At 41.8% G+C, this 22,578-nt stretch overlaps 1 protein-coding gene across 1 annotated transcript in view; it reads right to left on the reverse strand.

The window, feature by feature from the left end:
* Positions 1-2,160: 2,160 nt before the first annotated feature.
* FSCN2 (fascin actin-bundling protein 2, retinal) overlaps positions 2,161-22,578 on the reverse strand; it is a 30,082-nt gene continuing 9,664 nt past the window's right edge. Inside the window, exons 2-5 of the mRNA XM_063456300.1 lie at positions 9,750-9,906; positions 5,665-5,786; positions 3,717-3,884; positions 2,161-3,016 (exon numbers count right to left, since the gene is read on the reverse strand). Coding sequence (XP_063312370.1) covers positions 2,811-3,016; positions 3,717-3,884; positions 5,665-5,786; positions 9,750-9,906 — 653 coding nt within the window. The 3' untranslated portion in view covers positions 2,161-2,810. The remainder of the gene's footprint in view (positions 3,017-3,716; positions 3,885-5,664; positions 5,787-9,749; positions 9,907-22,578) is intronic.

A 22,578-nucleotide genomic window follows, 5' to 3' on the forward strand; every position in this document is an offset into this window, starting at 1 on the left:
ATCAGTTTGTCTGTGTAACTCTTACTATTACACAGATGCCATTTTGTCAGTACTATATTTATATGTTTACAATAGGATGTAACAGTCCAAAGCATTGTATTTAGAACTGGGCGCCTCCATCTTAGCTCCCTGACAATCATTATTATAAGCTCCGCCCTTTGCACCTGGCAGTCAGCATAGAGGTTGGGAAACAGCAACAATGTGTCTATTTCTCCTCCTCCAATGCAACCTGTGCCTTGGCTGTGCCAGGACTGAACCGGACTGGGATTATTTCATTAGCTAAGACTTTAATATACATTTAAAAGAAAACACAAGAATCACATGAAGGAAGGGTAACACCAGTTATAGGTGATTTTGAATACTTTATGTAATGGTGTCATTTCCAGAATTGTGACAGTTTCCCTTTAATACATGGCTTTATGCGTTATTACATGCCAATCCATATCATTGTACGCGGCGCTAACTTAATAATTAGCCAGCAAGTTTCAGTTTAATGGAAGCTGCTTCCTGCTATCGTCAGTGCTTTGTATGGATATAGCACACTATCCGTAGTCTGCCCTTTATATAGAGATCTAGATAATACTATACACATTCTAAGCACAGACAGATTGTCAAGGTCTCTCCGCCCTCTGTGTTTGATAGTAATTCAATGATGGCAGCCTCACCATTGGCCCATTTCCAGCTGTGATGTCATATTTGGACAGAATTATTTTGTCGATGTCTTTCAGCCTTGGCCTGGTCTCAGTTATGTGTGTGTGTGTATATATAAATAGTATTAGTTTATGCATTCTTGTGATTTGCTGTGCAAAAATCAATATATCCCGATGTCTCTGGGGCAGATATTTAGTGCTATCAGAGAGCTGGCACCCTTGTTACCCTTCAGAAGTAAGGAATGTACGTGGAATGCCGCAGTTAGAATGTTTCCATTTTCTGAGTCCAAATAATAGAATCCTGTGTTTTAATGCAGCTCGGCGTGACCAGACACAGATAAATACACTATAACTGTGACCATGTCGTTCTCAATGTTCCAATGTAAGCAAGCCATCAGCACATTTTGTCTCTGAATAAGACAATAATCCTGTACAGCGCTGCTGTGTATGTTTGTGCTATGGCTGAGCAAGAAAATAACTGAGGTGTAGGAAATCTCAGATTAGGCCAGATTTGTGTTTTTTTTTAAACCAGAGATGTGAGTTTCTCGGCTCACTACGAAGCAAGTAATCCCCATGGTGGCAGCGGTTGGATTTTGCAATTCGGATCTCTCATACATCTCTCTGTCAAACCATAAAATAACATGGTTTCTCGCTTCTGAGTCAGTGAGTGACTCAGCTCCATTCAGGCAGGTCCAGCTAAGGATTTCCATACAGAGAAGCTTGAAATGTGAATATTGTGTGAGCGGGGATTGGCTAGAATCAGAATCAGCACCCTTTTTAGCTATTACTACAGGAAGTCTGAGTCTTCCCCTCGGGTTCCTACTTGGTATTTACAAGGGAAGGGCTGGAAACTGTCACTTAAAAGGAAGCTAACACTTTTTTTTTCTCTCAATATTTGTAAATGTTTGAACATTTTTCCAGATAATGTTAATGTCGGTGTAGGCATTATTATTGTCTGACCCGATATATTTGTGGAATTCTGTTTATATGTGGAGTGTTCTGTTTATTCTGTTCTGTTTATTTATTTATGGAAATCTCTTTTTATATGGAATTTTCTGTTTATTAATGGAATGTTCTGCCTATTAATGGAATGTTCTGTTTATTAATGGAATGTTCTGTTTATTTACAGAATGTTCTGTTTGTTTGCCATAAGCAGCTCTCTAGAGCGCTACCAGTGGTAGTTTGATTCTGCAGATTTTTGTGAACTACCCACCCCATCATACTCAGCCTTACCTACATTCGGGTCTGGAAACATCCTTTCTTTGCCTTAAAAGGCAGTGGAAGAGCTATGGACCCGTTTCCTAATAATGTTACCAAGTATGGCTGCCACGTGCACAGAATCAGGTCGTGCCCTGGGGACCCTTCAGTTAACTGTAAAATCCATAGTTTGGGGCAAAACCAGAGCGTTTCCAGATATGAGTTTCTCTTGGCAGATGCTTCCATTCATTCAGTCTCTATTTTTTAAGTGATCTTCCTACATCCCAAGAAGACCGCTTACATCAACACAGAGTTAATTTGTCGCCAAAGAAATCTTTATTAAACTAGATATTTGTGAATCAGTCGCCCCTTTTCCAGCCAAGGAGGTGTGTTAGGTTTTAGCTAGTCGTACCTCTTGGTCAGTAACGGGGTGGAGCTCAGTCCATTTATTGAAATACTTATTTGATTTGTTTTTAGACCTATCCTGGAATTATTAACTGCTCGTATGACTGCAGTGTCCAACTATGGAACATGTAACATAACAGAGTATATATACGGTAGTTCAATCATACGGTAATAGTATTACATTTCTAATTCCACCCTCAGAGTATAACTGATTGTACCTGCATGTAGCACACTGTACACACAGAGGACAAATATACAAATTTTATAACATACATATCTTACTCTATAATAGAAATATTAAACTCTTCGGTGGGTAATTACATGCATCTCCCCGGATTCTAAAGTGTTTCTAGAGAGTCACTGTGCCCTCTATAGCTTTACAACAATCTAATCAAAACTGTGGACCACTATAAAATATAAAGTCTCAGGGTCAACAGTCTCTCTTTTCCAGTCTCTAATAATGGTCCTAGTTTGGACCTCGACCCTATTTATTCTGTCCTTCTTTGACCCAGGTCACCAGGCCGCTCATCTAATGTCCTAAGTGGCGCTCTGTGTCCCTCAGTACTCCCATAGGGTAGCTGTATTAACCGATTCTGCATCTGCCTTGAGCGTGCCGGCCTGGTCCCCACGCAGGTATTTGCCATTCTTGCCCTTGATGGCCAGACGGTTATGTTCTCGAAACTCAAAGAAGAAGTCCTCCGACATGTCTCCATCGCTGCAAATAGTACCATTACTGGAGATGTACCAGAACTTGCCGGCCTGGCCTGAGGAAACAGCAAAGAACATTACATTAATTAAGATAAAAAGTACGCAGTGTTGCAGTAGCATTTATTGATAATACATGTATAATGGCATGTGTACTGGGACTGTGTTAGATTCCTTTTGTTTCATATTGGTGTCAGTCGACATAAATATCTATTTGTTTTTCTGGACTGTTGTTTTATTGAATTCAAGGTTGCCATGTGTTGCGGGAAGCCTGCTATTCTAATCTCTTCAGCACTTCTTAATATATTTATTTTCCGAAGCTCACCCTACATTGTGAAAGCCAATGATTCATAATTTCATTCTGGCAGGCTGGATCACGTTTTTCCTGTACCAATTATTAGCCTACAGTATCTATAATTTCTATATAGAAATGAATTCTACATACACACTGAAAAGGCATCACCCAAAAATTAAACATAGGCGTGCTTAACCCCTTAAGGACCAAACTTCTGGAATAAAAGGGAATCATGACATGTCAGACATGTCATGTGTCCTTAAGGGGTTAAAGACAGGATGAAGATGTGCCCTGTCTATATATATATACATACATTCAGTGCTGTAAGTCTTGGACTGCCTGGTCGGGGCAACCCAGAACCTAAAGGGTAAAATGATAGCAAATGGCCAAGGTTGTCGTCCACGTGGCCCCAATCTGATATTTGAGTTGGTTGTTACCCCTCGAGCGTTGTGTTTGTACCTGACCTTTAATTTGGTAGGCGCCATTGTTAAAGATGATCTGGAAAACATCGTAGGAGGAACGGTTTGCATCGAGCGTGTTTGATGTTTTATGGTAGCAGACGAAGCCCAGATCTCCACGCAGGACCAGAATTGGTCTGTTTATCAGCTTTAGTATAAATTCCTCATCTTCACCTTTAAAATAAGATAAAACAGAAAACAATTCACTCTGGTAATATCTCAATCGAAGTACACAGTAAAGGCCTTTATATTATTAGATATATTGTTGTTTTTACCACGTCTCTAGTTCTTTCGTTTAGGTAAATCTGTCTTGGATAATTCTTTATCTTACTGTAATGTGGAGACTAGTGGAGTACTTGACATGTAGACTTACAGAAGGGAGTCATAGGTGAAGACTTGTTGGCATAGAGTACTGTCTGGGTTTGACCCTAAGACTCTGGGGACTCCAGGACTCTTAAAGGCACTCAGAGACAGACCCTCTCCAAGCCGATTTAATAATGCAGAATTTATATCTCGGGCAGAGAGCTCTGGGGAATCCCAATCCCTGTGCGCGCAGCCTCGGGTAGTTATCCCAGTTGGTATTGATTGATATTGATAAATGTAAATTCTGCATTATCAATGCAACTGAGGATGGTCTCTGGGTGCCACGGAAAGCCCTGCCTTTTGTCAAACTGCTCCAAATTGGTTTAACAAAAAACCCAAGGAATGTGGCCCATAGACTTGACATTCTATATTGAGTTGGAATAGTTGCGCTGCAGTTTTTATGTTACTTACACTGTCCCTTTAATATCATTATTAAAAAAAAACAACAACAACAATAGAATATGTAAATGGCTCTATGTCCTTTGTGTTGCTGGAGTTATTGTCCCATTACCAGCACAGTAATAGGAGATATTGTGTACAGTTTCCTGGCTCTGTTTACTATCCTTTGTGTACAATCGTGCCACCTGCTTCCCTTATTTACATGTACAAAATCTGAACAGACTCGTGTTTGCTGAAGCTACATTGTGTGACATTGAGTAGAGTGGTCCTCTTCTTCTAACTATATATGGGTGAAGTTTATACAATTAAGTCAAACTACAGGGTTTTACTAGGAAATGGCTAGAGTAAGCTTTGTGCGGGTGAGCAGGTGGGTAACATTATTTTTAGATTCTGCAGAAATGTACCAAACAGGATGTGGAAATGGCTGACATTCTATGAGAGGAACATCTAGGTTAAGTAAGGGTAAGTTGCTGGTGTAATGGGACTAGCAGTGAGGATCACCAGTCACGGCTGGTATTCTGTGATGGGCATGGAGGATCACCAGTCACGGCTGGTATTCTGTGATGTGCATAGAGGATCACCAGTCACAGCTGGTATTCTGTGATGGGCATGGAGGATCACCAGTCACGGCTGGTATTCTGTGATGGGCATGGAGGATCACCAGTCACGGCTGGTATTCTGTGATGGACATGGAGGATCACCAGTCACGGCTGGCATTCTGTGATGGGCATAGATAATTACCAGTCACGGCTGGTATTCTGTGATGGACATGGAGGTCACCAGTCACGGCTGGTATTCTGTGATGGGCATAGAGGATCACCAGTCACGGCTGGTATTCTGTGATGGGCATAGAGGATCACCAGTCATGGCTGGTATTCTGTGATGAGCATAGAGGATCACCAGTCACGGCTGGTATTCTGTGATGGGCATAGAGAATCACCAGTCACGGCTGGTATTCTGTGATGGGCATAGAGGATCACCAGTCACGGCTGGTATTCTGTGATGGGCATGGAGGATCACCAGTCATGGCTGGTATTCTGTGATGGGCATAGAGGATCACCAGTCTCTGCTGATATTTTGTGATGAGCACCAAGCAAGGATAGGAAGTGGTTGGCATGAGCCAGTAGCCATTGCTGTCCAACAGTGCTGGCACATCACACATAGTCATGGTACTCCTTGCATTATGACTCACCAACTGAGTCGCTGACTGCTGCCAGTTGCCCGTTCTTCTTTGTACAGATATACTTTCCATTGCTGGCTTTCAGAGCGACTTTCCTGCCTCGCCATTCAATTTCAAACATCGTGTTGGCAGCACTATGAAGACACAAAACGAAACCATGTTTCAGTCTCAGTTAAACCTCTTCAGTGGAAAGTCCCTGACTTGAATACCAGTCACATTATCACCGTTTGTACCTCGCTGAAATATGTGTAAAGTTCGATAGATATGTGAGACAATACATTTTGATATATTGAGAAAACAAAAACGATTGTTTAGGGATTTTTTTTCATTACAGCCCGCCATCATAGAGGCTCTAAAAAGTCCCCAACAAAAAAACATTTCCTACTATTCTGGTGAAGCCAACACAGATACGACCTTTTCTATCATTTACATTCATTTGAGAATCTGGAGGTAATCTCTCATAATAAGCCAGAGTATATTTAAATCCTTTCCACTAACGAAAAAATCAATCAATATTTCTCGACACATTATCAGTGCGCGAAGAACTGGTAACAATGTCCACATGATCACATTCCCGCGTTTCTGATACTTTCGGGCAACAAAGAGACCATAACCGGTTCAATGAAAAAGGGGCTCAACAGTTTAAAGGGACGCTACAGCTTACTGAGGTGCGTCATGTGTCACATTTGTGAGGGTTTATAAAAGTGACAATTTCACCCCCTGATTTGATATTTTTGGACGCACTCTCATTTGGTATGATATTATGAAGAATTTATCCAATAATGTTAAATAATTTAAAAAAAACTTATCAAATGATAAATCGACGCTTCATTAGAAATGGGAACTTTTATAATTGGGGGCAGTAACACTAAGATGGAGCGCACTGCCTTCCCCTTTTCAATGAGCCATACCACAGCTCATTGAGAAGCATTGGAAAGCCATGATCGGCTCCAGGACAAGCCTGCTCAGTGAGAATCCTCTGATTGGTGTATTCCCCGGCACAGACTGCAAACTATGCCTAGGATGAGGGGGAGGGCTTTCAAAGGCTGCAGACAGCTGGTCTGCAGCTTGTGTAAGCCGTATTTTCATATGGCCACAGAGAAAACATGGAGGACAAAATACATGCATGCATTCTTTGGGCATATATCTACTAAATGGAGTGTTTGTTTAATAAAACCATTGAAACAAATAGCAATTTCATCACCTGAAAGGACTTGAATAGAAGTTTAATAGGACTTTACTAACTAATAACCAGTACTTGGTTTTAGCGGAACGAACGCCACTAAAACCTCTCGTGGCTTGATGATGTGTGCGTGCAATGTTAAATAACGATACAGACGAATGACGATTCCTCATTCATTAACAAACAGGCGCTGCAACTAAAATATAACTAGCACATTTGATAACATAACAAAAAATGTGGACGGTACTTGGAATGTCCCTTACAGATACCTTCAAGAAACAGACTGCAAGGTCGCGCATGTGACCTTGTAACCTCATCAATACACTTTGCTGTCCACATCCTTCAACCTGCGATGTAATGAAAGACCCCTGCAAGGCGGCAACTTATTTATTGTTTTGTCATTAACCTTGCAATATCAGCATGTCAAGCTTGATATCATGAAATTAACAATGACACCATGGCTTTGGAATGGCTTTTAGAGGATATCATTTTCTGACTTCATTACTAGCAGGGGAAAAAAAATTCACAAATTTAGAATTTTGAACATCATCTCGCAATATTTTGCGAAAGTCAGAAAATGTTGTTGATTGGTTATCGATGCTGGATTGTAATGTAGTCGTTCATTTACCAAACTGTGAAAAAACATCCTTTGCCGTTTCTGAAGTCAGCCTGAGACTCAAGTTCCAAGACGCCACTAGCCTTGACAATCATTGTATCTATTATTCCATGCGCACACATGAAACACAAACTAGACTTCATAGACTCCCTGTTTGTATGACCCCCTGTTAGGCTCGACAATGGAAGAACACACAGTGTCTTTATACTTTGCATCCAAGGTAGCATTGCAGTTTATTCATTATGACAGTTACATTTTCCAAAAATGCCTTTCAAAAATAATAATAAAAAAATTGTTAGGACTTATAGATAAACTGGCACTTACTCCTCTGACGATGTCCATTTTTGGACACTGTTTTATATTGATGGCTAATCTTTGCACAGCAGATGGTTGTGAGCTACATTTAAAAAACACGTGTTGTGCTAAACTTGCATAGCATTGCTCTTATATATGTTTTTTTAAATCATATTAAAAAAATCAATTTATTAAAAAAAATATTAAAATATTTTTTTCTAAATATGAAATCACTTTTCTCTTCTAAAACTATTGTATTAATGCCATAGTTAGAGAGGAGCCTTGATTTATATTATAACAGAACAATTAATATAAATCTCTGCACTGAACCGGATAGAGATCGGGCCATTCCCATGGTGGAGGATGTTTGTGTCCATGCTCTCAATCAGTGTCCAAAAAAACATAATGGTTCATCCTGTAAATGACTGAAAGTCTCATGATTCATTCAGTCCCAGAACAATGACTTTCTTGTTAAGCTGAGCATTTCCAAGGCCTTCTGTGCTGTTCTGAATAATCAGCAATGAATTTGTGTTTAAAGGGGGAGGGACAATAATTTAATTGGCTTTAATGGGTTGAAGATGATAACATGTGACGGTATTGGAAATGTACATGTTTCCCCCCAAGGACTGGAGCATTCATCTGACCTCAAGTCATGGGTCTTTCTCAACCCATGACCACTAGGAATTAGGGACAGTGAATTAATTCTTCACAGACCACTCAGAGCTGCTCACAAGGACAAGGTATTACAGCTCCTTTATTCACCGTTATTATAATTATTGGTGTTTATACAGTGCCAACTCATTCCGCAGCGCTTTACAATATTATGAAGGTGGGGGAAATTAACAATAAATTAGACAATTACACAGGAACAATAGGTAGATGAGGGCCCTTCTCAAGCAAGCTTACAGTCTAGAAGAGGTGGGGTGACAGCCACCAAACAAGATGAAAGGAGATGGTTTGCCACAACTGCTCTGTATCGCAAAGTAGTAACAGAAAAGAAGGCTCTTCAGGGGTCCTAAACCATAGCCATTACATGGAATATGCCTACCAGCAGATTGGGGGATTGTAAAAACCTGAAATCTGTCCGAATAATTTAGCAGAATGATGGGTAATACATTGCATTACTACAACTACAAAAGCAATGGAGGGTAATTACTTTTGACGGTTAATGGGCCCCACGTAGACCTAGAGATAGAGGCATTGTCTCATTTCATTGATTCTCCGTGCGCCAACCTTACCGTGTAATCTTCAGCAATTCCCCGGTCTTGTACAGTCTGTGCACACTCAGTACTTAGTACAATTGTGACATCTCATCCAGAGCTCAACTAATATAGTAGGGTCACATTTTTATAATTTCGCTGTCTGCTAGGAGCCAATACATGGCTAGCAGGGTGCATTAATAAAGACCCCCAGCTATAGGTGGTATTCAGGGGAGTATCCTTAATAAGGGTGGCTTGTAAAATGGCTGTACTGCTCACTCTATGTCTACCATCGATGTATAACGCGAAAAAAGAGTAAAATATAGATTAATAAATCATGGATAATTTAACGGCTATAGTACGCAAGACCTCCGCCACATCCCATAACCTGGGACCCCTGGCTCGATTACAAAGATGGCCACTCAGTTTGATCCTAAAAAAGGAACTGGTCCACCACGAAATAGCAACAGAACCCCCTCTACCCTTCCCTATCTTTCCTCCTTGTGTCTCCCCTGGTTCGAATTGTGAAAAACCGTCAGCTTATATAAAAATCTGTGCAAGAATGTCACTGCATGTCATAATATTTAATATTCTCACTCTTGTACCAACTCAATTTTATAACTATGACACAAGTATATTCCTGTTTATGATGCAATATGTCTGCGTAAAATAATTAATTAAAAACAAATTGCAAATGGCATTTCATACACCAACCACCGCGAGTAACAGACATCTTTGGTTTGCCCTAGCACTTCGTGGGCAAAGCAAGGAAATGAACCAATTAAAGGATGGATGTGGCACTTACATTTCAGTGGCTGTGGACTGAATGCCACCGTGGCTCACCAGGGTCCAGTACTTTCCTGCATTGGTGTGGAAACTACACCTTTTGGTCTCCTTGTCGATTTGCATTTGGAATGTTTCATAATCTGTCTCCTCGTCCTGGTTGGCTGAGACGTTTACACCTGAAAGTTAAAGAATTGAGATTGTTTTGGAGAATTCATGCAATGTCAACGCCCATCACAAATAAGCTACAATTTATTCTGCAACCCTACGCTTTCAGTAACCAGCCTGTATATTTCAGGATAAGATCTATATAAAAATATAGATACCACCTATATTTATTCTGAGCTCGGAAACATCTTGACCCTGGGATTTTTCCAGGTTTGAATTGAAGAGCCACTTAAAGGGACACTCCAGGCACCAAAACAACTTAATCTAAATGAAGTTGTTATGATGCAAGGAGGCCCCTGGAGGCCCCAGTTTAACCCCAAAGTTGCCTCCAATGGCATTGTCACTAGAGGCAACTTTGGGGTTAAACCGTTCGAGAACGGTTTAACCCTATGAAGTAAGAGTGCCTCAAGGGGCCTCATTGCACCATAACAACTTCATTAGGATTACATTTAAATTAATTTAGCATTTTTAAAGGAAACCATAAATGCACACGTTGTATTTTTGGAGATGCAGAAACAATGTTTATTCATCATATGTTCATCGAAAGGTCAGAGCTTGTAACAATGTTTGACAGGGAGCCAAGATGTAGGCGCACAGTTGGAGGATAGATGTAAATACAGCCGTGTGAATTCCTACATTTTATTTTACAGACCTCACAAACACATTTTTTTTTAAATCTAGGGAATAATTTAACATAATCTTAAAAATCCATCGGAGTGATTGTTCCCCTTTAATAACAGAATAACATGCCGCAATTGCCTTTCTGGAGCTAGCACGCATGCCAAATATGCACAGAATTCATATTGGCCAGCCCGGAATTCTCATTTAGAGATGCCTCAATAGTGCAGTTGGAGGACACCAACAGGAGCAGAAAATCCAGGCACCATGACCACTTAAAATTAGTAAGTGGACATAGAGCGTGGATTAATCTTTTATTGATTCATTCTAATACTGGGAGGACTAAAATACTGGGAGGACAAGAAAGCAATGTAGCTACAGTATATATTTTAGAATTGCTGTGAGCCAACAATCCTCTCTGTACTAGTGACCCAGGGGGCAATTCCCCCCCCCCCTCACCCCACCGGTCCCTCCTGCCAGCCATCCCCTAACCCACACTTTTTTATTGTGTCTGTGTTGGCATTTATCAGATGAGCAGCCTGTAATCCCTCTTGTGACATGCCTTGCCCGTCTGTCACTACCAATTGCCCTCTCCAAATTATACCTCCCAGCATCAGCTCATCGCCCAGTCTGCGGATGTGATCACTGCACCTCCTTTGGCCAATCCTGCAAATTCCCTTCCCAAACAATTGCCTCTAATTGAGCCTGTTAATCTGATTGCCGTATTTCCATCTGGCTGGCTGGTCTAGCACTCGCGACCCTCACCCGATATTAATCTTGACTGTTAGTCTTCATTTTGCATAAGAGGCTTTGCACAGGCTCAGGAGGCTGGGGAGAACATGTGTGCAGCATACGTTGGGCTCCCTTTCACAAAATATGCAATTTATATACATTAATAAACACGTTACAAGATTTGTCAAACATAACAGAACATTATTTTATTTTGCTACGGTCTGAGTAACTTGTGTTCTTGACTGATTGATTTAGGGTGAAATATTTTATTTCAGTTTGATAAGAAAACAAAATTTTATCAAAGTTCAGAAAATAAGGGGTTTTGAAATATACCCTTCTCTGTCTCATTAGAGACTTTGCCTTGACGTGGCAGGTGAGCTAGCACTTTAACGGCTATTGGAGTGATACTAAAAAACCTCCAGTTATTGTAAATTCTTTATTTATTTTTTGTGCATAATATAACAGACAGGGCTAGCAATGCCACGACAGCATTGTCAAACACAGAAATTCAGACATATTAAGACATTGGCATGCATATCATGAGCACATTTTGTTATAAGAAGATAAGTGGGACAAGAGTGTTGATGTGACTGAGAAGACAGTTATTAGTTAACATTGTTGTATGTTTATGCCACGGTCACTAGAGTTAAGGTGTACACACCGCTGGAATTAAACCACTTTGGCATTGTATTAATGTAACGGCATAATGAGCCTTATGTGTGTGAGAAGAAGCTAAGAGACAATAGGTCTAATTTACGTATATAAATCAGGCTGTATCGACAGGCTCATCTACAGCCACAGTCCCCGTTCACTCAACTCCTGAAGCCGGCAGGTCAGTAGAGTATGCCAGGGGGTAAGAATACGGCAGATTGGTCTTCAGGATATTATCTTGGTACTCTGCTGGCACTGGTATCCACCGATTATTGCCACTTCGTAACCCAGAGACGCTAGCCATCCTGGTGTGTGGGCTGTATGTGGAGGGAGCATGCTTGTCGACACGGGTTCTGGGTATGTGGTAGCGTGCACAAGGGCCCGTACAGTGTGGTGCGGCCATCCGCCATAGGGATCTCATAGGTTGCTTCTTCTTTAAGTGACTAAGGGCCTTCCATGAGTGTGAGTTGCGTGCAGGGGGTAGTTCCATTTTGTACCTTGGCCCAGGAGGATAGAAATCCTCAGCAGTGCAGCGCCGTCTGCATCCAAGCGTCTTCCGAGGCACTTGCCTCCGCTTCAGGGATGTCAGGGCCGCATCAGAGTTGCGTCTGGAAGGTTGCGACTTGGTACCTCTGTGTAAGGGGTCAGTATGGGTGTCTGCTGCTGCTGCAGGTTTCTCCCATCGTCTATGGATTTGAGCCCTGAGTTGCGACCAGAAGTGGTCAAAAGCCTTTGTTATCCGCTCCTCCTGTGAGGCCCACATCTTGGATGTTTGGGAACTTGTAGCCTTCCCGCCGGCGGCCATCTTAGAGCGCATGTTGCCAAGAGTCAGCTCAGCGGGAACAGCCATGCCCAGCTTGGGTGAGCGGGTCAGTGCCTTAGTGTGGACCGGAGTAACCCCCACTGGCCAAAGGAGGGGGGGTGGGAACATGACGGATCCACATCAACGACCGAGGAAAGAGGTGAGCGGCCATAGGCCACAATTTTTTCCCATCTTGGAACCGTTGACCACCCTCTCCTGTACAGCAAATGGTACTAACAGGAGCATAAAGCATGTTGCTAGCTGTAGAGAGACAGCGATTATTCAGTGAGGTATTCCCGGAGCTCAGCGGCTTGCTCGGCAGTCAGGCTCCATCACTCAACCTCCAGTTATTTAAATGTGTATGGGGATTTGGTATAATGTGCAGGTAACCTTTTTAGATTTTTAATTTTTTTTATTTTATGTATTGGGGCTGATGTGTACTATAGTCATTGCTGCCTCCCAGAAGTACGTGGAGTTTGAGCGCAGGGCTTAATTTTGTATGACTATATCTGCTGGCATGCTAAATGTTAAGATATTGGAATCAATACCCAATGCTTTGTGCCAGCTAGTATTTATGTAGATGTAGGAGAAAGAATCTCTATATTTCCTTTCCTCGCCTTTACTCTTGCCCCATCTCTATAAATGTCATTTTGTGTAACACAGCGGCTGAGATGGTTGGTGTCTCTACATGGAAATGAATGGGAGTTGCTTGTGGATAGGCTGTACACCTACGCTTTGTATGCATTCATTTCATTAGTTGGCTCGATGGCAGTACTTTGCATGCGCGACTGTATTAAATGATCACAGCAGAGAGGGAACTGGCTTACTGGAAAAGAAAATGTCTTTTATTCACTCACTAGAAACTGACAAAATAAAAATTATTATTCTAGCAAACTAAAATGGCTACAGGATAGCGTCCGGAACACAGGAACCTGCAGAACAGCGGCAGGACGTCTGATTGCTCAGTATTTACCATCTGACGCAGTTTTCCCGTTACCCTCATAAGACAACATTCTGGGGCATTCCGTGTCATCACCAGTAACTCTATTACATTGTTTAGCAACCAGATAATGGCGAGCAAGGTTAAACCCAGAATTTATCCTATTCTAACCAATACTAATGTGCATAGGGAAAAATGTTTTTTGATTTGTTAATTTTTAGATTGAATTGTATAACCAACTGGCAACATATAGAATCTCTGAAATTGACAAATCAAGCTTTGAAATAGCAATAGAAAGGTATAGCTGCACACAGGAAAATGCACTTTCTAACAGCAAATACTCTCAGGGTAAAAGCACACTCTGTGCAACTTTAGTGCCCAGTGTACAGTGCCAGCACACCAAGAGTTAGCAAGCTTGCAGTGCGTAGTGTACAGTGCCAGCACACCAAGAGTTAGCAAGCTTGCAGTGCCTAGTGTACAGGGCCAGCACACCAAGAGTTAGCAAGCTTGCAGTGCGTAGTGTACAGTGCCAGCACACCAAGAGTTAGCAAGCTTGCAGTGCCTAGTGTACAGGGCCAGCACACCAAGAGTTAGCAAGCTTGCAGTGCGTAGTGTACAGTGCCAGCACACCAAGAGTTAGCAAGCTTGCAGTGCGTAGTGTACAGGGCCAGCACACCAAGAGTTAGCAAGCTTGCAGTGACCAGTGTACAGTGCCAGTACACCAAGAGTTAGCAAGCTTGCAGTGCGTAGTGTACAGTGCCAGCATACCATGAGTTAGCAAGCTTGCAGTGCCTAGTGTACAGTGCCAGCATACCATGAGTTAGCAAGCTTGCAGTGACCAGTGTACAGTGCCAGCACACCAAGAGTTAGCCAGCTGGGAGAGCCTTGTGTACAGTGCCAGCTCACCAAGAGTTAGCAAGCTTGCAGTGCGTAGTGTACAGTGCCAGCATACCATGAGTTAGCAAGCTTGCAGTGACCAGTGTACAGTGCCAGCATACCATGAGTTAGCAAGCTTGCAGTGCCTAGTGTACAGTGCCAGCACACCAAGAGTTAGCAAGCTTGCAGTGCCCTGTGTACAGTGCCAGTACACCAAGAGTTAGCAAGCTTGCAGTGCCTAGTGTGCAGTGCCTAGTGTACAGTGCCAGCACACCAAGAGTTAGCAAGCTTGCAGTGCCTAGTGTACAGTGCCAGTACACCAAGAGTTAGCAAGCTTGCAGTGACCAGTGTACAGTGCCAGCACACCAAGAGTTAGCAAGCTTGCAGTGACCAGTGTACAGTGCCAGCACACCAAGAGTTAGCAAGCTTGCAGTGCGTAGTGTACAGTGCCAGCACACCAAGAGTTAGCTAGCTTGCAGTGCGTAGTGTACAGTGCCAGTACACCAAGAGTTAGCAAGCTTGCAGTGTGTAGTGTACAGTGCCAGCACACCAAGAGTTAGCAAGCTTGCAGTGCCCAGTGTACAGTGCCAGCACACCAAGAGTTAGCAAGCTGACAGTGCCTAGTGTACAGTGCCAGCACACCAAGAGTTAGCAAGCTTGCAGTGCGTAGTGTACAGTGCCAGCACACCAAGAGTTAGCAAGCTTGCAGTGCCCAGTGTACAGTGCCAGCACACCAAGAGTTAGCAAGCTTGCAGTGCGTAGTGTACAGTGCCAGCACACCAAGAGTTAGCAAGCTTGCAGTGCGTAGTGTACAGTGCCAGCATACCAAGAGTTAGCAAGCTTGCAGTGCCTAGTGTACAGTGCCAGCACACCAGGAGTTAGCAAGCTTGCAGTGCCCAGTGTACAGTGCCAGCAACCAAGAGTTAGCAAGCTTGCAGTGCCCAGTGTACAGTGCCAGCAACCAAGAGTTAGCAAGCTTGCAGTGCCCTGTGTACAGTGCCAGCATACCAAGAGTTAGCAAGCTTGCAGTGCCTAGTGTACAGTGCCAGCACACCAGGAGTTAGCAAGCTTGCAGTGCCTAGTGTACAGTGCCAGCACACCAGGAGTTAGCAAGCTTGCAGTGCCTAGTGTACAGTGCCAGCACACCAAGAGTTAGCAAGCTTGCAGTGCCCTGTGTACAGTGCCAGCATACCAAGAGTTAGCAAGCTTGCAGTGCCTAGTGTACAGTGCCAGCACACCAGGAGTTAGCAAGCTTGCAGTGCCCAGTGTACAGTGCCAGCAACCAAGAGTTAGCAAGCTTGCAGTGCCCAGTGTACAGGGCCAGCACACCAAGAGTTAGCAAGCTTGCAGTGCCCAGTGTACAGTGCCAGCACACCAAGAGTTAGCAAGCTTGCAGTGCGTAGTGTACAGTGCCAGCACACCAAGAGTTAGCAAGCTTGCAGTGCCCAGTGTACAGGGCCAGCACACCAAGAGTTAGCAAGCTTGCAGTGCCCAGTGTACAGTGCCAGCACACCAAGAGTTAGCAAGCTTGCAGTGCCTAGTGTACAGTGCCAGCACACCAAGAGTTAGCAAGCTTGCAGTGCGTAGTGTACAGTGCCAGCACACCAAGAGTTAGCAAGCTTGCAGTGCGTAGTGTACAGTGCCAGCACACCAAGAGTTAGAAAGCTTGCAGTGCCCTGTGTACAGTGCCAGCACAACAAGAGTTAGCAAGCTTGCAGTGCCCTGTGTACAGTGCCAGCACACCAAGAGTTAGCAAGTTTGCAGTGCCTAGTGTACAGTGCCAGCACACCAGGAGTTAGCAAGCTTGCAGTGCCTAGTGTACAGTGCCAGCACACCAAGAGTTAGCAAGCTGGGAGAGCCTTGTGTACAGTGCCAGCACACCAAGAGTTAGCTAGCTTGCAGTGCCCAGTGTACAGTGCCAGCACACCAAGAGTTAGCAAGCTTGCAGTGCCTAGTGTACAGTGCCAGCACACCAGGAGTTAGCTAGCTTGCAGTGACCAGTGTACAGTGCCAGCACACCAAGAGTTAGCTAGCTTGCAGTGCGTAGTGTACAGTGCCAGCACACCAAGAGTTAGCAAGCTTGCAGTGTGTAGTGTACAGTGCCAGCTCACCAAGAGTTAGAAAGCTTGCAGTGCCCTGTGTACAGTGCCAGCACACCAAGAGTTAGCAAGCTGGTGCTGGCAAATGGTAATTTAAATTATTCTGCAATTTGTGCTGAACGTTAAAGGGATACTATAGTCACCAAAATAACTTTAGCGTAATGAAGAAGTTTTGATGTATATATCATGCCCCTGCAGTCTCACTGCTCAGTTATCTGTCATTTAGGAGTTAAATTACTTTGTTTAGGAACCCATCGCTTAGTCACGCCTTCCTAAACACTTCCTGTAACGATTCATCTAATATTTACACTTCCTTTATTGCAAATTCTGTTTAATTAAGTGTTCTTGCATAGCAAGACCACTTAATGTTATGTCACATATATATTATTATTATTAAGTGTTCTTGCATAGCAAGACCACTTAATGTTATCTCACATATATATTATTATTATTATTCTTATTATTCTTATTATAGCCAAATTTGCCACCCTAACTCCTCCCACAGTTTTTACACTACATAGACAAAAATATACCAAAACGTGCAGATTGTTCCCGATCGGATTGCTATTACTTTGTGGAACGTTTCGCCGAATGGTTCACGGAATATCGTCGTTCTTGTGGCGAAATTTGTCCCATAGGAATGAATGGCAAAGCTAGAGTGGGAGCTGGCAAAAGCTGAAAAATCAGGTCATGATTTCTAAACTGCCACCACTCCCTCATTTTCAGGCCCACCTACACAAATCTTATATCAAAACGTTCAGCTATCCCTGCTGCCACTAGAAATGTCCACGGCTAAGCCATAGTCCTGATAGTTTTCACAATATGACCATTTGTTTGCAACTCACGCCTTCCATTGACATTCATTGAAACTCCACTCTGCAAAGCTCACATTTGAAGGGCAATTTCTAAACTGCGACTGTGCCTTTATTGTTAAAATCTCAGAGACATACTATACATCAAAATGTAGGTCTGGGTCTTGTGATTCTCACAATATAAAGCTCTTCACTGTAGGAATTATTGTTTTTAAAATACGACCGTTTGAAGATGGCAACTGCAGAAATACTCTGACCTGTTACAGGCTGCAGCAGCAAGTGATGTCATAGACAAAGCCTTTTACACCTGCTAATGTTTTTATAACTGTATGTTTTAATGTAAATGTAAAGCACTTTGGGCAACAACATTGCAATTAAATGTGCTATATAAATAAATAATAACAGTTACTCCGCCCACTCCAGTTGTAGACTACTGGTGGAGGCAAGAACACTTCACAATTTCCCCAGAAATTGTAGCTTTTCTAGTTATTATTATTCTTATTATAGCCAAATTTGCCACCCTAACTCCTCCCACAGTTTTTACACTACATAGACAAAAATTTACCAAAACGTGCAGATTGTTCCCGATCGCGTTGCTATTACTTTGTGGAACGTTTCGCTGAATGGTTCTCGGAATATCGTCATTCTTGTGGCGAAATTTGTCCCATAGGAATGAATGGCAAAGCTAGAGTGGGAGCTGGCAAAAGCTGAAAAATCAGGACATGATTTCTAAACTGCCACTACTCCCTCATTTTCAAGCCCACCTACATAAATCGTATATCAAAACGTTCAGCTATCCCTGCTGCCACTAAAAATGTCCACGGCTAAGCCATAGTCCTGTTTGTTTTCGCAATATGACCATTTGTCTGCAACTCACGCAGTCCATTGACATTCATTGAAACGCCACTCTGCAAAGCTCACATTTGAAGGGCAATTTCTAAACTGCGACTGTGCCTTCCTTGTTAATATCTCAGAGACATACTGTACATCAAAATGTAGGTCTGGGTCTTGTGATTCTCACAATATAAAGCTCTTCACTGTAGGATTTATAGTTTTTAAAATACAACCGTTTGAAGATGGCAACCGCAAAAATACTCTGACCTGTGCAAGGCTGCAGCAGCAAGTGATGTCATAGACAGGGCAATTTGCACCTGCTAATGTTTTTATAACTGTATGTTTTAACCCCTTAAGACCGCAGGACGTACCATGCCGTCCTTATTTGGGCGGCTCTAAACGCCGCAGGACGGCATGGTACGTCCTGGGCGGTCTTCAGCCCCACGTGGCCGGCGGCACATGGCCGCTGCAGATCGCGGTCGGGGGGCATGCCTGGCCCCCCAGGCAGCCCCCCTGTGCCTGGGGACCGCGGTCTGCAGCTTCCGATCGCAGTGACAGGCTGTCACTGCGATCGGTATTTACCATGTGTCAGCCGATTTTAAAATCGGCTGACACATGGAGCCGGCCGCGTTTTCACTGTGCAGATCGCGGTCGGGGGACATGCCTGGCCCCCCAGGCAGTCCCCCTGCGGTCAGTGACCGCGATCTGCAGAGTCTGATCGCAGGGAGAGGCTGTCTCTGCGATCTGAATGCAGAGACAGCCTCTCCCTGCGATCTGATCGCAGTGACAGCCTGTCACTGCGATCAGAGTTACTATGTGTCAGCCTATTGGCTGACCCATAGTAACTCCAATCAGGATCCCCCTGCAGATCGCGGTGGGGGGCATGCCTGGCCACCCAGGCACTCCCCCTGTGGCCAATTACCGCGATCTGCAGGAGGTGATCACAGTGACAGCCTGTCACTGTGATCACTGATCCTGTGTGTCAGCCAGTGATGTAAAATCACTGGCTGACACTGTCTCTGCCCCTCTCCTCCCCTATTAACCCCTTAAAGTAAAATAAAAATAAAAATTAAAGTAAAAAATAAAATACACTTACATCATTTATATATATATTATATATATGATCTATATATAATATATATATATATACGCACACATTTACACATACACTAAGTGTATTTTAATATTTATATATAAATATATATATATAATATATATATAATTATATATATATATATATATATTAATATCAAAATACACGTAGAAGGATATTGATTAAATATATACATAATTATAATTATATATATATATTATAATAAAAAATATGTAAATACGTAAAAAAAAAAAATAAAAAAAAAAAATATATATATGTGTGTAATTTCGTTCTAACTGTATTTTGATATTAATATATATATATATATATATATATATATATATCAAAATACACGTAGAACAAAATAATATATATATGTATATACCCAAGTATATACGTATACATCACTATATGTATAACTATATATAAATAAAAAATAATAGTAAAAAAATTATATACATATATATACATATATATATATACACACACACACACGTGTATATATAATAATTTTACATATATATTTATGTAATAATTTTACATAATTAGGTCCTTTTATTAATTACAATTTGCAGGACCTGCCTAACAACCCAGGCCGAAAGTATAGGGAATTTAATTTGCTAGCACTATATTTAACCCTATAACTTTCCAAGACACTATAAAACCTGTACATGGGGGGTACTGTTTTACTCGGGAGACATCGCTGAATACAAATATTTGTGTTTCAAAACCGTAAAATTTATTACAACAATGATATCGTCAGGGAAAGTGAAATTTATTGCATTTTTCGCACACAAACGGCACTTACACTGACGATATTTTTGCTGTCATACTTTTTACTGTTTTGAAACACAAATATTTGTGTTCAGCAAAGTCTCCTGAGTATAACAGTACCCCTCATGTACAGGTTTTATGGTGTTTTCAAAAGTTACAGAGTCAAATATAAGGCTTGCGTTTCAGTTTTTTCATAATGAAATTCGCCAGATTGGTTACATTGGCTTTGAGACCGTATAGTAGCCCAGAAATAAGAATTACCTCCATAATGGCATACCATTTGCAAAAGTAGACAACCCAAGGTATTGCAAATGGGGTATGTTCAGTCTTTTTTAGTAGCCACTTAGTCACAAACACTGGCCAAAATTGGCTTTCAAATTAGTTTTTTGCATTTTTCACACACAAACAAATATTAACGTTAACTTTGGCTAGTGTTTGTGACCAAGTGGCTACTAAAAAAGACTGGACATACCCCATTTGCAATACCTTGGGTTGTCTACTTTTGCAAATGGTATGCCATCATGGGGGTAATTTTCATTCCTGGGCTACCATACAGTCTCAAAGGCAACGTAACCAAACTGGCAAATTTCAATGTGAAAAAACTGAAAAGTGTAACATGCTATATTTGACCCTGTAACTTCCCAAAACACCATAAAACCTGTACATAGGGGGTACTGTTTTACACGTGAGACATCGCTGAATACAAATATGTGTATTTTATTGCAGTAAAAGCAAACAGTATTATGACATTCACAGTTAGAATGTCACATAGAACTAAGAAAATTTAAAAAAAATCATATTTTCTCTCATTTTTTTATATTTTATTCATATTACGTTATGTTCCATACCTAAATATTTGATGTTAAATGAAAGCCCTGTTTCCCCTGAACAAAATGATATATAATAAGTGTGGGTGCATTTAATATGAAAGAGGTAAATTATTGTTGAACAGACATATAGTCAAAATCTGTGGTTTGTTTACATTTTTTTTGGTTCACAACTTGTACATTTGGCTGCGGTCTTAAGGGGTTAATGTAACTGTGCAACAACGTTGCAATTAAATGTGCTATATAAATAAATAATAACAGTTACTCCGCCCACTCCAGTTGTAGACTACTGGTGGAGGCAAGAACACTTCACACAATTTCCCCAGAAATTGTAGCTTTTCTAGTAATTATTATTCTTATTATAGCCAAATTTGCCACCCTAACTCCTCCCACAGTTTTTACACTACATAGATAAAAATATACCAAAACGTGCAGATTGTTCCCGATCGGATTGCTATTACTTTGTGGAACGTTTTGCGGAATGGTTCACGGAATATCGTCGTTCTTGTGGCGAAATTTGTCCCATAGGAATGAATGGCAAAGCTAGAGTGGGAGCTGGCAAAAGCTGAAAAATCAGGACATGATTTCTAAACTGCCACCACTCCCTCATTTTCAGGCCCACCTACATAAATCTTATATCAAAACGTTCAGCTATCCCTGCTGCCACTAAAAATGTCCACGGCTAAGCCATAGTCCTGATAGTTTTCACAATATGACCATTTGTTTGCAACTCACGCCTTCCATTGACATTCATTGAAACTCCACTCTGCAAAGCTCACATTTGAAGGGCAATTTCTAAACTGCGACTGTGCCTTTATTGTTAAAATCTCAGAGACATACTATACATCAAAATGTAGGTCTGGGTCTTGTGATTCTCACAATATAAAGCTCTTCACTGTAGGAATTATAGTTTTTAAAATACGACCGTTTGAAGATGGCAACCGCCAAAATACTCTGACCTGTGCAAGGCTGCAGCAGCAAGTGATGTCATAGACAAAGCCTTTTACACCTGCTAATTTTTTATAACTGTATGTTTTAATGTAACTGTGAAGCACTTTGGGCAACAACATTGCAATTAAATGTGCTATATAAATAAATACTAACAGTTACTCCGCCCACTCTAGTTGTAGACTACTGATGGAGGCAAGAACACTTCACACAATTTCCCCAGAAATTGTAGCTTTTCTAGTTTATAAATTCTTATCTCCTGCTCTGTTAACAGCTTGCTAGACCCTACAGGAGCCTCCTGTATGTAATAAAAAGCTAAATTTACAAAGCAGGAGATAAAACGTTTAAAGTAAGTAACATCTGATTGAAAATGAAACCATTTTGCTTTCATACATGCTGTGTCAGTCACAGCCAGGGGAGGTGTGGCTAGGGCTGCATAAACAGAAACAAAGTGATTTAACTCCTAAGTGGCAGAGAATTGAGCATTGAAACTGCAGGGGCATGATCTGTACACTAAAACTGCTTCATTACACTAAAGTTGTTTTGGTAACCATAATGTCCCTTTAAGCAGAAGACACTATCTAACCAAGGTGGTCCTCAGGAAACACCTGCCCCTCCAACAGTTGTACTGCAACTCCCAGAATTCTCTGCAATTACCATAGGTTGGCTAAGAATTA

The sequence above is a fragment of the Pelobates fuscus genome, chromosome 5 (assembly GCF_036172605.1).
Source record: "Pelobates fuscus isolate aPelFus1 chromosome 5, aPelFus1.pri, whole genome shotgun sequence".
NCBI lineage: Eukaryota > Metazoa > Chordata > Amphibia > Anura > Pelobatidae > Pelobates > Pelobates fuscus.